Below are 15230 nucleotides of genomic sequence, written 5' to 3'. Positions count from 1 at the left end.
CGGTAACAGAATGGAATTTTGCTAGAAGAGAAGCACAGATCGAAAATGTCATGGGACCTGCTATTTCACAGCAGTCACCCAGCTTCAATGCCCCAAAGCCATTATCTGACTGTGCATTTGGCAAGAAAGCCACCTCCCAAAAGGCTGACCTAGCAACCTAGCACCAACCTGCAGCAAGAGCCAGACCTTGGCTGCCCCTAAGCTTATCCCCGTCCAGCAGCTGGTCTGTGTGTGGACAGCAAGGGAAAGCTTTTTGAAGAACATCATCTCAGTCACAGTGGACAGAGCATTAAAATTAAGGGTAACTGAGAGATGATTTAGCAACTGGTTTCCATTTTGGTGCCTTTTGAGGATCTCAACCCACATTCACGTGGCCATAAAATGTTTCTAAAAGAATTCCTGTAGTGTCAGTGAAATGGCGCTGGGACCCTGAGTGCAGAAGGAGAACGAGCTGAAGGACTATGGCAAAAAACCTCCTTGCTGAGCCCACGGGAGGAGCAGGAGCTGAGACATACTCTACCTGAAGTGGGGCCCCAAGTCGAGCTCCGGAACAATGGGTTTGTCGGTGCCAATTGTGATGCCGGTGCCAACAGCCTGGACGGGGATGACGTAGCTACAGCTGTTCTCAATGAACACCTTCATCATTAAATATTTCAGTGTCATCCAAGTTTGCTGTGACAGCCACAGACAGCTCGGCGTTGGGGGGGATCACTCCTTTACTGGGTTCAATCCTCCAGCATGAGCATTTGCCAGCCTGTAAGACAAGCCAGACACTAGCTGAGGAGGGAAACCAGGACAGATTAGCATTGGGAATAAGAGCTACCACAGTTTGCTTACAATAGACACCAGCAGCATCTGAGAGATGGACGGATGCTGACCTAAGGGACGGCTGACAAGCCACCACATTCCATTTTCTTGAAATTACTTAGGGTTGGTTAATTAAAATGATTGGGTCATTCTGGCCTTGCACAAGTGAAAGAGGAGGCAGAACTCAGCATTAAAAGTGCAGCTGTACTTTGCCAAGCCATACCTCTCCTTAGAGAGCATCCACACCCTGGTCTCTGCCATTAACAGGAATGTGACACAAAGCAAAAGCAGACAGAACAGGGAAACCAGAGGGGAACCCATGCCCTCTCAGCAGCAATGGGCTACAGGGTTCTCTTGAGCTCCTGGAGCTCCAAAAGCATGATTGTCAGAGCTAAGCCCTTTCCACAAAATAAAGGAAGAACTTGTCAAAATGATCCAGGCTCATTTCTGCTCAAACAGCCATGCAAACTCCCTATTTTATTGAGGACTGCTCCAGGTAAAATTGCCCCCAGAGCCAGGCTCCTCTTGCTGCACTGTGGTGGAACAGCTTGCTTTCTCTCTGACAGAAAATGTTGTATATAAAAATTAATTCACAGGCTGCTACGGACCAGTCACTTTTGTTGGAAATTAGCCCCACAGATACCTACCATCTCTGCCCAGAAGGATGCAGGGGTGCGAGACTGGTTGGACAGGTGGAGAGTTTGGGAAACATCTTGTAGGACCTGGATACTGCCGAAATCTATCTTGCTTGGATGCACGCAGACAACTGGTCCTTCTCCAAAGCTCACCAGATGGATTTCCTGCTCCAGGAAGCAGGTAGGAAAGATCAAAAAAAAAACCAGGGAAAGTTTAAAAAGGTCAGACAGCTCTGAGTGCTCCAAGCCTGAGGGATAATTACAGCTCTTTGAAGCTTGCAGTGTTGACAGACCGAAAAAGAAAGCCTGGAGCAAGTGTGGGACCTAGAGTGAATCCGTCTGAAAGCCACAGGCTCCCATCAGCAGCAGATGAACAAGCCCGGTTTCTCACGCTTGCTTTTCCACCGCTCCGGGCCCGTGGCCTTGGCTGGGGCATTGACAGAGAGATGTGATGGATATTTCTCAGATGTGACTATCAGCACAGTTTCTTACACAATGCTTGCTTTAGCAGGCTTCAGGGATTTCCCTGTGTGCTCCTCAACCAAAGTCCCAAGGAAGCAGCAGTTGCTCTATCGAATAATGCAGCAGAGTGTGAGACCCAGGGACTCTGCTGATTTTCAGACTGGGCTTGCTATCCCTTCTCATAGATCCATCATTAAATGCTGTGTCAGACACTCAGTTCATCATCTAAAAGGATGCCATCTTTCCTCTTCTCGAGGTACTGGCTGTTGCTCATGCTGTGAATCCTCTTGGTCCCTGTCCACACCAGCCATGTGTTACAAGTCCTTGTTTCCTCAGGAAGAATCTCTGTACCCTTTAGGCCCCCCCAGCACAAGTGCCCATGCATCTTCCCTAGCACTCACCAGTGGAGATCCTTCCCTCCCAATCGTCATGACACGAGCAACAGTGTCCTGCTCTCCCATCACCCGTGTTTGCAGTGTAAATGGGATTTGCACCCAGCTGTGTGGCTGGATAATCCCACATGGCACGAGGCTGGAGTACTGTACAGCAGCAGCATCCTTGTATTCCTGTAAGGGACAGAATCAAACTCAGCTTCAGAGGAAATTAAACTTCTTGACAACTACCACAGCAGCAATTAACACATTTTAAAAAACCTCTAGGACAAAGCAGAAAGGCACAAAAGCAAATACAAAACCAGCATGGGCTTAGCACCTTGAAGGGTTCCAGGGCACCTGCCACCACCTGCCCTTATGCAGTGGGTGATCGCCGTCTCCTAATTCCACCCCCATGGGTCCATACACCATCTCTTCCCATCCGCACTACTTTTACAAAATTGCAGCCCAGATACTGACTGAATGGCTATGTCTGGGAGAGGAAAACTAATCCCTCTTGTAATCAAAAAGATAATCACTGCAGCACAACAGGACTGAACCTGGCTGTAGGTTCAGCTTAAGTCCGAGTATGGTAATGCTCAAAAGAACCAGAGGGAAGCAGAAAAACCTGAGCTCACTTTCCACAACAAGGACTACTTCCCCCTTCATGAGATCTTACCTCGATTTTTCCCTCACCAGCCCTGCCACAAGCCCCTTCCCCACCTGCATGCACCTTCATTAACTGAACCAGACAGCAGCTTTCAGCAGGCTCACTGCATCCCAAACAATACTTGCATTTTGATTGCAACCCAGCACAACTCTAGCACTTGCACAAAGGAGGAGAGGTGGCCCTTTGGAAATTTGTTACACCTCAAGCACCAAAATCCAGGCCAATAATGACTATAATTACTGTTCCATTTAGGAGAAGGCTCAGGGCCGTGCCTGCCCACTGGAGCCCAGGTGCTTCACAACATGGGCTGCTTTCAAAGCACTGATGCTCTCACGTCTGGCTGAGCAGAGCTGGCTAGCTAGGCAGTGCTGCTTCTTGGAAGCTGCAGTCAGCAAAGCTTGTGCAAGGCAGCGTGCTGGTGGTGAACACACAAAGAGAGACAATGAGCTGCAAAGAAAGTAAAGATACCTGGCAGTGATGAGCAATGATGACACCTTCCTGCCAAAGCCCTCCACGTCCACCATCAGTGCCAGTTTGTAACTCTTCACAGTGTTGGAACACAGAGTGACCTGGTAGAAGAGAAGAGCAGCAAATGCTTCATCACTCCCAAAAGCCATTGGCTATGCATGGTGTCCTCCAGTTCTCCTTCCATGGTAAGGAAAGGGAGGATTTTGCCCTAATTCTTCTACTGGTCCACGTGTAGAGCACAGTCTAAAGGAGTGATAACAGTCTTCTGACAATAGCTACTTCATTAAATATACCGTGCAGTTATCAGAGCACATATGAGCTAAATCAAAACACAGTTGGGCTACTGCTCTACTCAATACTGCATTAAAATTAAGGGACCAATTTTTAATCTCAACTACAATAACGTAAAAGCAGAGGAAAACTGTTGACATCACCAAAATGAGCTCAGTTTTACAGTGGGAAGCTGAGGGCAAAACGTGGCCCACTGTGCAGTTCACAGGTCCCAGAGCTTTTTCCGCCTGCTCTGGAGATCTCTGCAGTGAATACAGCTCCTTCTGCTCAACAGGAGATGCAAAATCAGACCAAGCAGAAAAACAAACTGTTTCATGCAATGACATCTCTCTTTTTATAACAGCCACCTTCTGTCCTCATCTTTCCTCTGCCCACAGTAAATCAAAGAAACTGCTCTAAGCAGTTCTCAAAACACGAATGGCTTCTCTCCTTGACAATACAGTACAAGACCTTCAGCTTATGATTTTGGAGAGAAAATGGTGCTCCTGCAGAAATGCCCCAGAGTAACCCAGCCAAGAAAAGCCTAACACTAGTGCACGTATCTGACTTGTGTATGCTAGCAGCACCAAAACCCTCTCATACAACAGCAAAGCTTCAGCTCCACCTGCTCCAGCACGTACGGCTAGACTGTTCCCATACCTGGATATCCAAGAATTCCTGGGGATGGATGGTCCCTCTGCAGGGAGTTATGGTAAATTCAGTTGGCCTCATATTCACTTGAGCTCCACTTCTCCAGGACAGGCAAGTGTCGTCCGACATCAGAGCATAACTGGTGGCACTGGACGCTCCGTAGCCGTCCCCAGGAATGCGAAGGTTGAAGGTCATGGGCCTCAAGGTGGTGTTAATGAGGCGACAGGACAATGTGCAAGGGAAGCCTAGGAAAACAACCCAAGTATGAATTTATGTACCCAACTATCCAAGGAATCCTAGTGTGAATACCCTGTTATGATAAAACTGTGCTTGGAGTTCAGCTCTTTTCTATCTGAATTACAGCCAGTTTGAGAAACTAGGCAAGTAATTAATTGTCCCTGAAGTTCCCTTTGATACTGATCACAGAGCTTGCTTCCTTGGTAATGCCTGCTCTTAGCAATGCTGAACACAAGAAGTTTCTTTCTCTTTAACTGAGGAGCTCTCTCACACCCCCACCCAAAACAGCAGGAATTATATTTCACTTATGAGTGCGCACCCAGACAGACCACTTATTCTGAACATTGAATCCATAAAATCCCCTCTTAACTCTGTGAACAAGTAGCGTATTGGCATTGAGGAGAAGCTACAGGAAGACAAAGGATGGAGGGGCTTGGGAACTACAGCATGATGAAAAGCATTCCAATGCGGTTTCCTTAGGCAGGATCCTTAAGGCATCTCATGTTTTTGTCAACCAGACCGAGCACGGGACAACTTGCAGGCCACTCCACAAGAAGCCACTTGACCTTCGATTTGTTAAATGGTCCATGAACAGAAGCACCCTGGGCACAGAATGATAACGGCCCTTCAATCAATCCACAAGTGATTTTGCACCTAAACTGGAGATCATCTCAGTAAAAAGCCTTTTCTGAGACTGAGATGCAAAACCAGAATCTGCATTTCAGTGGAGATGCTCTGGTTGCTCAGCCACCGGCTCTGTCAGCAGGGAAGGAGCCCACATCTCCAAGGACATCAGTGCCTGATGAAGAGCCATCGTTTGGGCATATTTGATGGCTGGTGATATCAAGGTGCCCTTGCAGTGCTGCATAACATCTCACGCTGAAGGTCAGGTGGGAAATTGTGGCCTTGCTTTGCATCAGGAACATTCACCCAGAGCAGCTACAGGCTCGTATGTGGCGTAAATTCCTTTCTCCTGCAGTCCCACGCCCTGGGCCCTTCTGGGACATGGGCTTGCACAGTCATTCTCCCACCAAGGATCACGAGGTTGGGGCTGGACAGATACGAGGGATATCAGGACACACTGACTTTCTACTCCTTTGGTCCCCTTTGATCTCATGGCGGCTGAATACTGCCTAAGCAACCAGCAGCCCTGGTTTAACACCCCAAAGGCCGCTGAGGAGGAACACAAGTGATGGATGTTCTCATGCTGCAGTGCTCCATGTTGGCCACACACAGACCTCTCAACTCAAGGTCCCAGCCCGGGGTGCACTCACCAAAGGGGACATCACCAAAATCGAGGGAAGGTACAGCAAAATGAACAGCTGGTGCAAAGACACAGCCCCTGTGAGGAGAAAGACAAGTGTTAGCTTGGTTAGGGACGTGCTAAGCTTTCAGCTTGCATTACCACTCAGATCAGCAAAATCTGGTCTCAGGACCACGGTGAGTTTCAAATCAACCAGTCACCGTCATGCTCAGCATGACATCCACGTGGACAGGAGGCAACCCAGGCAAAGCATCTGAGAGCCACCGATGCGACTCAGAGCTCTGTGCTAGGCAGGGTTGGCCCTCAGGTCGCTGCTGGCCCCATGAAGGACCCTGAACAAATGATGGCTCTGTGCCTTATGAGGAACGGCTGAGTGAGCTGGGGGTGTTTAGCCTGGAGAAGAGGAGGCTGATGGGAGACCTCATTGCTCTCTACAACTACCTAAAAGGAAGTTGTGGAGAGGAGGGTGCTGACCTGTTCTCCAGCCCCCTCACCAGCTTTGTCACTCTTCTCTGGACTCGCTCCAGAGCCTCAACATCCTTCTTGTGGTGAGGGACCCAGAACCGAACACAGTATTCGAGGAGCGGTCTCACCAGTATTGAGTCCAGAGGAAGAATAACCTCCCTGGACCTGCTGGTCACGCGGTTTCTGATACAAGCCAGGATGCCATTGGCCTTCTTGGCCACCTGGGCCACTGCTGGCTCATGTTCAGTCGGCTGTCAAGCAACACCCCCCGGTCTTTCTCCTCCAGGCAGCTCTCAAGCCAGACTTCTCCTAGCCTGTAGCACTGCATAGGTCTATAGCACTGCATATCAACCATGGAGTCCCTTAATTTCTTTACTGGAAAACTGGTGACTGCCTTCTGAGACCAAAAGGAGCAACACAGGCTGCCCACAACACAGCCCACGCCAGGCATTTGATGAGGGGACCGTGGGGAAACCATGTGCATGTGACCCCAGAGAATGGGCATGTTTGGCTGGCAGAGGTTTGTAAGCATTTCTGGAGGTACTTATGGACAGGAGGTTGCAAGCCAGCTACTAGCATATTCCAGCACTCTCCAGGAAATCTGGGAGAGACAAAGCTCTGGAAGAAAAGGCCATCAACCTGTGCACCAGGCATTTGCTGCATCTTCTGTAGAGAGGAGGGTGCTGGCCTCTTCTCCCAAGTGACAGGGGACAGGACAAGAGGGAATGGCCTCAAGCTCCACCAGGGGAGATTTAGGCTGGACATTAGGAAAAAAATTTTCACGGAAAGGGTCATTGGGCACTGGAACAGGCTACCCAGGGAGGTGGTTGATTCACCTTCCCTGGAGGTGTTTAAGGCACGGGTGGATGAGGTGCTAAGGGGCATGGTTTAGTGTTTGATAGGAATGGTTGGACTCTGTGATCCGGTGGGTCTCTTCCAACCTGGTTATTCTATGATTCTATGATTCTGCCTGCGCCCACGTTAGCACTCTGCTCTCAGGCTGCAGTGCAGTTTTGAAGCCAGTGCCCGCTCAGCTCCACTTTCGAGCTCATTCTGCTTAAGAATATTTGGTCCCAGGGGCCAGACCAACTGTCACACCCTGGGCCCCGGAGCCACACGCTCACATCCAGGCCTGACTCGAGGTGGGGGAAGTGGATTCATTTAGCTGTGTGGCAATCCAGAGGCTAATAAGATCACTCCCAGGGTAAAAATCAAAGGCACTATTTATTCTGTTTGCAAAACAAAGTTCCTAGACCACTAAGCGTTATTGTCAGGGCCTCAATGCCAATTACTTTGATTGCCCATCTCTGGTTGCACTTGCTTACACAGACATAGCTGATGACACTGTCTTAAATGTCTCTTTCAGTAGCTCGGAGCTTACCTGCTTCTGAACACGGCATTTGGTCTGCCTGAGCCGAGCTCCCAGAGCTGCTGCTGCCATGCAGCATCTCAGACAGCCCAAAGGCAGCCGAGGTGCCTTCCTATGTTTTCCCTTTCAATCTAACAGAATCAGTCTTGCTGCATGCTGTGTTGGAGACATCACTGCAGCTTGCAGAGTTTTGTCAGGAGGTGCATCATGCTTCAAACACTGTAAGGAACTGCAGAACCCCCATCCTGCCCACTTCCAGCTATGGCAACAGAGCAGCTCCCACGCTCTGGTTCCTTTTGGTTTCTGTTTACTGTTTATCACACAACAGTAGTTTGCACAGAAGAAACAAGCTCTGTTACCTCCGAGGGCTGACGCGGTAGCGGGCCTCCCGACTACCAACATTGCGAATCAGCAGTGTCTTCCGAGTGCTGTAGTTGACTGGACAGACGGAAAAGTCCAGGCGGGCAGGGAAGTCCAGGACAGCTCGAGCACCAATAGCTCGAATTGGCACAATAAACTCTCCCCTTTCTGTGATGCAGATGAGCTCGTGCAAATAATCCTGCAGGGAAAGAAACAGTCTCAGCACTTGGCATTTGGTACCATCCGCGTAGCGCAATGGTACTTTTTACCTTAATGACGTTTCATTCCAGCAGCAGGACTTGCACAGGGCTGTGAGCTCACAAGGAAGAAACAACCCCGTCCATCCACCTGCTCTGGAAGCAAGCTGACAGAACCAGACAAAACCGATACTTGGATTCTGAGGCACCAAACCAGAGTCATTTCATGTGGGAGATTACAGCAGTAACAAAACCAGCTTCGATCCCCACTGCAGACTATCAGAGGCACCATTAAGAACCTAGCTGTGCACAGCACTGGATCCTATCCCAGAAATGCAGCAGCATCACTGAAGCTTGGCAGGGGATGCTCAGGTTCATTTTCAAAAAGACTTTCTCACGTGCACAATCAACACTCAGGCCCTGGTAATACTGAAAAAGCTGCACACGGTAACTGTTTTAATGTCAGCTGAGTGTCAGGCACACGCGTATTCCCCACAGCATTACAGGGACAAGGCTCCTCTTCTCTTATTCACATCTGATAAGCAGTCACTTATGAGCTCTGGCTTTCCAAGTGACACCACTGACATTTGAATGAGCACCCACTGAAAAAAACATGTCATTTCAGGCTCTTTGCAAACACAGGCTAACAATAATAATTGTCACAGTGACAACAACCTTAACTGCTGTGAGAAAGCCAGATTAAAACATCATTGCCTCAAGGATTGCTGCTGTTGCTAAGCTGACGCAGACTTGAGCTGGAGACACTGTGTGACAATGCCCAGGCCCAGATGGGTGAAGCTGTGGAGACACGACAACTTGGACTGACGAAGCTATAAAAGCATCCAAAAAACTCGCACGCTCGCCTCTGCCTACCACTAACTCTTCGCGGGAGCCCTGACTTTTCACCAGGCTTCTGAGACATGGACCCTTGAAGACCCATGGTGGTAACTATTTTTGCAATCCTATTCTGAACTCTTGCTTGAGTTTCTATCTTTGTTCCTCACTTTCCTATCACTGCTCATGTTACATTGCCTTTCATCTTCTGCCTTTTTTGCAATAAAGAAAACTGTTTTGATTTACGGCAATTGACATCGTTTTTATATCGTCTGGGGGATTCCAAACAAAACCCTCCAGGCTTCGGCTTGGGACCCTTACAGCTGCCCAGTACACCAGCAAACTGCCATCCATTTTGCTGCATAACCAGTCCTAAATACTTCTCTCAAGTCCTTGCAGCCGGCAGCTGAAGTCAGATTTACCCGAGGGAAGAACAAATTCAAAGCAAGAGAATTCTGTAAATCAACCCCACAGCAGGAGGACTCCAGCCATGATGGAGGAGTTTGTACCTTCACCCCAGTTCATGGGGATATCCACAGTCCCTGGGGATGATACAACAGCAGAGAGGCAGAGAAAGCTCAAAGGCAGCACTCGGACACCTCCCACAAAGAAAAGCAGGTATTCTGCACACAGGCAACTGCATGCACAGCACAGGAGGCTTTGCAGGCGCTGTGCCCCTCCTGACCACACTGCTGATGCACTTCCAGCCGAGCTGCAGCACCCTGGTACTGCAGTGACTCACACTCCACCAAGAACAAGACAAAACTGTATTCAATTTATCCAACATTTCTATTCCACTGTCAGTTCCCTCGTGCTCCTCAGCAGAAACCGCCTAGTGTGGCGGAAGCTGTGCAGAGGAGCTCTCACTGGCAGAGCTCCCTACTCCACACACTCACCCACTCAAGGGTAAGATAAGGGACAAAGTATTGGACATCAGTGCTCTCTGGGGTTGCCTCGCCCTGCTTCTGTTTGTGGCGATGTTCATATGTTGCTCTGCTGCCTTTCTAAACTTGAAGAGCGGCACTTTGCCTTTCCTGGACACCGATTTCTCTCTTCCACCCCAAAAATGAACACTATTTGTTACTAATAAATCATATTTTAAAGGCACCAGTGTATTTGGCAAAGCTTGTCTCAGTGAGATGAAGCTCATGTCACTTGGTTGCTTGCAGAACTCCCTTAAGCCAGCATAATTTTTACCCTAAATATTAATGATGTTCAATCATTTCTCAGTCTCTCCAAAGAAACAGATAATGCCAGAAGCATGGGGAGCTAGAGATCACAGGGTACTTTCTCTTTAGTTTTCCATATCCATGCTGTTTGAGGGTAGCACAAGTTGCAAAACTAAATCTAAACACCAAATGAAAGATGAGAAAACAGGTATGCCCAAAGAGATCTTGCCCCTGTGGCCTGGTGCAGAAACATCTGCTGGCTCAAAGTTATCCAACAGAGCCATGCTAAGAGGTAGCAGGATGTTGCCTGGTTTTGTTCCCCTGCAATGCTTCCTCCCTTCCACACCCTGTACTAAATCCTCCTCCGGTAACTGGCCAAGAGAACAGCATTGACCCCTCACGTCACAGCACTGAGATTCAGACACGCAAGGTTCACAGCACTGACAGTCAAACCTCTGAGCAAAAGCAATGCGCATTTGGCATGGAATAGGGGCCTGTAGGCAGAGCAACCCCAATTACGTGCATGAAGACACAGGCACAGCAAGACAGCTGCCCTCAGGCTCTGGGGTGATGTGTCTGCCTACTTATTCCTATACACGCTCTTCCTGGCAGGCATCTCAAAGCCATCAGCAGCACAGCAACCTCATTGGAGCTAAGGACATGGCCCAGCACTGAAGGATAAAAGCAATCTGAAACATTGAAGAGCATCATCTTCATGACATGGACAGAGGTTCCCCCAGTCCTACATCCAGTACCACCCCACTAAAACCAGCGCAGTTCCTCAAAACCAGATGCCCTGTTCCAAAGCCAGCCCTGGAGGTTCATCTTCCACTGAAGGCACGACCCTCCTGAGGCCTCCACTCTCACCTTGTTCTCCTCAGGGATGAAAAGGATGTGGAAAGTTGCAGTCCTGCCAGGTGGTACCTTGTGCCAGGCAAGATCGTGATTGACCAACTTGAAATATGGTGAGATCTCTGTGGTGACCTTCACCAGCCGAGGAACCTGAAGGAAAGACATGAAACTATAATTTTGCCACTCATGGAAACACAAGAAGAGACCCGGACACACCCTGGCAAAATCCTTCCTCAGCCTCCCTGCCAGAGCACCTTTCACTCCAGAGGTAAGTGTGCAGACCACACAAGGGTGGGCTCAAATCCCTTCTGCCTGGGCAAACAGCTCTAGGCCAGAGGCAGACGGGCAACACCTCTCTGGGAAGGAAGCGCCAAGCAGGGAAGACACCAGCAGCACGGAGTTACAGTCACACCATCAACCAGCCCAAAGACCCTGCTTGCTTCTGCCTACACACATCCATGCAGTCACACCTCCAAAGGGGGAATGCGTTCTCTGAAGGTCAAACAGTATCTCTTATCCTGGAGGAAGGAAAAAAGTCCCTTGTAACAGACCGGGCGTGAGTGAGGCAGTCAAGCCGCGGTGCCACACAGCCATGCAGGCAGAGCAGCAAGAGAAGGAGACCACAGACACCATGGCCTTACTGGGAATAAAAGCAAGCTTAAGAAGAGAAAAAGGAGGAACACAGGAAAACAGAGACACGAGTAGATGTCGTACTTGGGGACACGGTCTACTGTCAGACTTAGCAGGGCTAGATCGATGATTGGACTCAATGATCTTAAAGGTCTTCTCCAAGCAAAACCATTCTGGGATTCTGTGATCAAACCTTCATGTTCCAGCACTTACCTTGTCATTGTTTCTCAGAACCACCGCCTTTTCATAGACCTCAGGGGTGACGAAGTTCTGAAATACCAACTCTGCCGGGAAAGGCTGGAAGAAGCTCTTTTGCCGGTCAGCTGCTGAGAACTGGAGACACAAGACAGACAGTGGTGAGTGGTTCAGCTGCTGGGAGGAAGATTCATGAATGAGAATCCAAGACTGGTCTCCACAGAAGTATAGTGTCCCTTGGGAAGCACATTTGCCTGGCTCACTCTGGGGAAACAGGAGCTTCCCCATCCATGTTCTGAGCTGATCAATAATTTCTGGACCACTTTAAGCAGGCTCAAACTAAGAATCTCCTTAGTAGGCATTTCTCCAAGAGGCTTCCTTCTCAAAAAGGCAAAGCAGAGCCTACCTCCAGCTGAGCCCTCTACTGATGTGGTCACACAGCTCCAGAGCACTTACTGAAACAGCCACAAGCACTCATGGAGCAAGTCAAAGTTGCTCCACGGCAGACAACTTTGGGATGATCTTTACTGTGAGACCGAGGCACCAAGCCCCACATGGCCCTCAGTATTTCTTTTGATACAGAGCCTAGAAACCAGCACCCCAGGAGGTAACACTCACGGCAGGGAAAAGAGAGGTGAGGTGAATGCTGGATGGTGGTAAGATTCAGCTCTTTGCACCTAAGCTATGAGTAAGAGTGGGCTTGGCATCTCCTTTTCCATAAACTTTAAATGGATACTTTATTTTTATTCTATGACCGCTGTTTTCTTTAATGCCACTGCAGAAGCATGTCTGAAGACATACACTAACACCAAGTGTTGACAGAGGCATTCATCAGAAAATTCCTCCCTGCTTTTTCTCCCCACTTGCAGCTGCGTTGTCGCCACTCTAAAGGCACAGGTGGGTGCCCTGCTCCTCCACAGAGAACCTGGTCATGCTGAAGCCAGTGGCTGCAGCATGTTGCTAGTTACTTGTGTGCTTGTCTGATGTGTTCCCGAGCTCCTGTGCAGTCCAGGGCAATCCTTAACCAATTGTAACAGGTCTTTCGCTGGCAATTTTCTGCTCAAGAGCCCACCTCAGTCATTGACACGTTTGGACACTGAGCAGTCATGTGAGAAAAGCAGATTTAAACATATATCTGAGAAACCACTGATCAGGATAAAGCACATCCATTCTGCTCTGCCCAGAGCGATTCCCCCATATAGCTGGCAGCATCCCGCAGGCTGCAAACATAACACCCTTCTAAGGCTCCCACACGTTGTTCCAACCCAAAACACTCATGCAATTGGTTTTGTTAAATCTTAAGCAATTATCACAGGGCCTACAGCCTTCAGAGGCTGTGGAGGTTTTTGCAGGCCGAAGGACACAGGGAAATGGAGGCTGTCCTTGAAAAGACTTTGGCTGAGAGAAGGAGAAGCAAAGTAACAAGAAGAAATACCACAGCGCATTAACAGTTAATCTTAGCCAATAATATTCCTGACCTAGGTGGGGGAACAAGTAGCAAAACCCAATCACTGTAAAGAATACATCGCCTGTTCTCACCAGTTAACATATATAAAGGAGCCATTAAGCTTAAATAACGGTCTTTGCTCATCAGGCAGTAGTCCTTGCAGCAATCCCCTCAAGAGGCCAGTGCTACTACCCCTGAGGGAGTCCTGACTCCAGGCATTTCACAGTTTCAGCAGGAGGATGGAAACTAGCAGGGTCCTCATGTCCTTGTGTTCTGCCCCGGTCTTCCCCCAGCACTGCGCTTTACCCACGGTAACTGGGATGGGAGCTGACTCCAGCAAGATCCACCACCTTCAGCAAAGGTTATTTATATCAGCCTACTGCAGATCAGGACTGCAACGTCCCACTGGCAAAATATGCTTTCTTCTTCCCCTAGCAGAAGGAAACCACTGCCCCCCCCGCAGCCTGAAAGGACCACAGAGCCCAGTCACCAAGGGGTCTGGAGGAGCTGGAGGCAAGCCTGTTACAAGCAGGCACCTTCTGCAAACGTCACATCAAAAAGCAAAGAGAAGGGCAGGAAAAGGCTACCTTGTGATAAGAGGCTTCACTCATGTCTCGAAACTGAGTAATCCGGGGCAGCTTCGCCTCCTGAGTATGGGCTGGCCTCTGCTTGGTGGTGAGAGACTTCTCCTTCATGACAGCAGAAGGAGTGGGCTGAAACACAAAACAGCAGCTCAGCAAGAGCTACAGAAATTGGTCCAGAAAGGCTTTACTTGTTCAAATGCCACCGATAGATAAGTTTAGAACCTCTTCTATCTGGGACCAGTCATGTCTCCAAGTCTTCAGCCAGAGTTGGAGCAGCCCACCACACGCCCAGCTCCTGGAGGTCTGGTACAGCTGGAGCAGCACTGGCCAGTGTGCCAGCAGGGCAGCAGATATCACTGACCACCCACAGAGGATGGAAAGAAGTACACTCTCACGCTCCAGCTGGTTCAGCTGAACACCCAGGAAAATCGTTTAACTCGGCTCCAGTGGCACATTCAGGCAAGACTCTGGACTTGCCCTGAAGCAGCTCACAACCCAAACCTCACTGCACCACGAGAGCCACCTCCGACAAGCACAGTGGCACAGATACGGGAGCCCGCGTCCAGCTTCCCAGTGCTGCTGGACAACAGGAGAAGTGGGCAGAGGAGGGACACAGGGGAACTTTGCAGCCCAAACACAGCTCTTACCTGGTCTGTACTGACAGTCAGAGGCTTCTCTGCCCCTCTGCCCCGCTTCCCATCACGAGATGTTGCCACTTCGCTCTGGAATCCATCAGCCCTCTTGGGAAGCCCCACAGGCTGGTGGCTCCTGCCAGTGGCCATGACTCAGTCACCTGGAAAAAGCAACAACGGGACTTTGAAAATCTAGAATCTCATTTGTGGCAGATAGGATACCCCTGTGTCTCCAGGCTTTGGCATCCTTCCTATGTGAACAGGGGGCCTCCCCACCCTATTTCATGAGCAGACCACGTTAAAGCTGCGGAGTTGAGATTCATAGAAGGAAAACCCTGAGTTATTTCCCCGCTTCAGCCAAGCAGCAAGGCTGGACAACCTGTGACAAGCGATCTGTGCGCTCCTGAAGCAGTCTGAGATGTTCCCACTCCGCATGGGACACGGTTTGGGACACACAAAGCAGCTCCACTGTCAGTGGGCTACTGCCCTTGTCCCCTGGCGACGGGGACTCCTAGCCTGCCCCGACCCACCCGGCATCGTGAGGTCACAGAGAGGGAGGCAGGGCTGTGGAATGTGATGCCAGACACGGAGGGGTGCTCAGCGCCCACCAGGTCCCCGCAGAGGGGTGGTGCCTGCCCACAGCCCCCCTGATACAGAGCAG

The 15230-nt window shown here is 49.7% G+C and overlaps 1 protein-coding gene across 1 annotated transcript; it reads right to left on the bottom strand.

Annotated features, from left to right (window-relative positions):
* Positions 1-261: 261 nt before the first annotated feature.
* Positions 262-14719, bottom strand: LOC138732454 (hydrocephalus-inducing protein homolog). Its single transcript, XM_069879067.1, is given in 9 exon segments — positions 262-631; positions 633-754; positions 1455-1607; positions 2306-2470; positions 8043-8228; positions 11097-11231; positions 11925-12044; positions 13941-14066; positions 14585-14719. Coding segments are annotated over 9 exon segments (1257 nt in total). The 3' UTR covers positions 262-516.
* Between the last annotated feature and the right edge of the window lie 511 nt (positions 14720-15230).

This window comes from Phaenicophaeus curvirostris, chromosome 32 (genome assembly GCF_032191515.1).
Source record: "Phaenicophaeus curvirostris isolate KB17595 chromosome 32, BPBGC_Pcur_1.0, whole genome shotgun sequence".
Lineage (NCBI taxonomy): Eukaryota > Metazoa > Chordata > Aves > Cuculiformes > Cuculidae > Phaenicophaeus > Phaenicophaeus curvirostris.
This window is presented reverse-complemented; position numbering and strand designations above follow the sequence as displayed.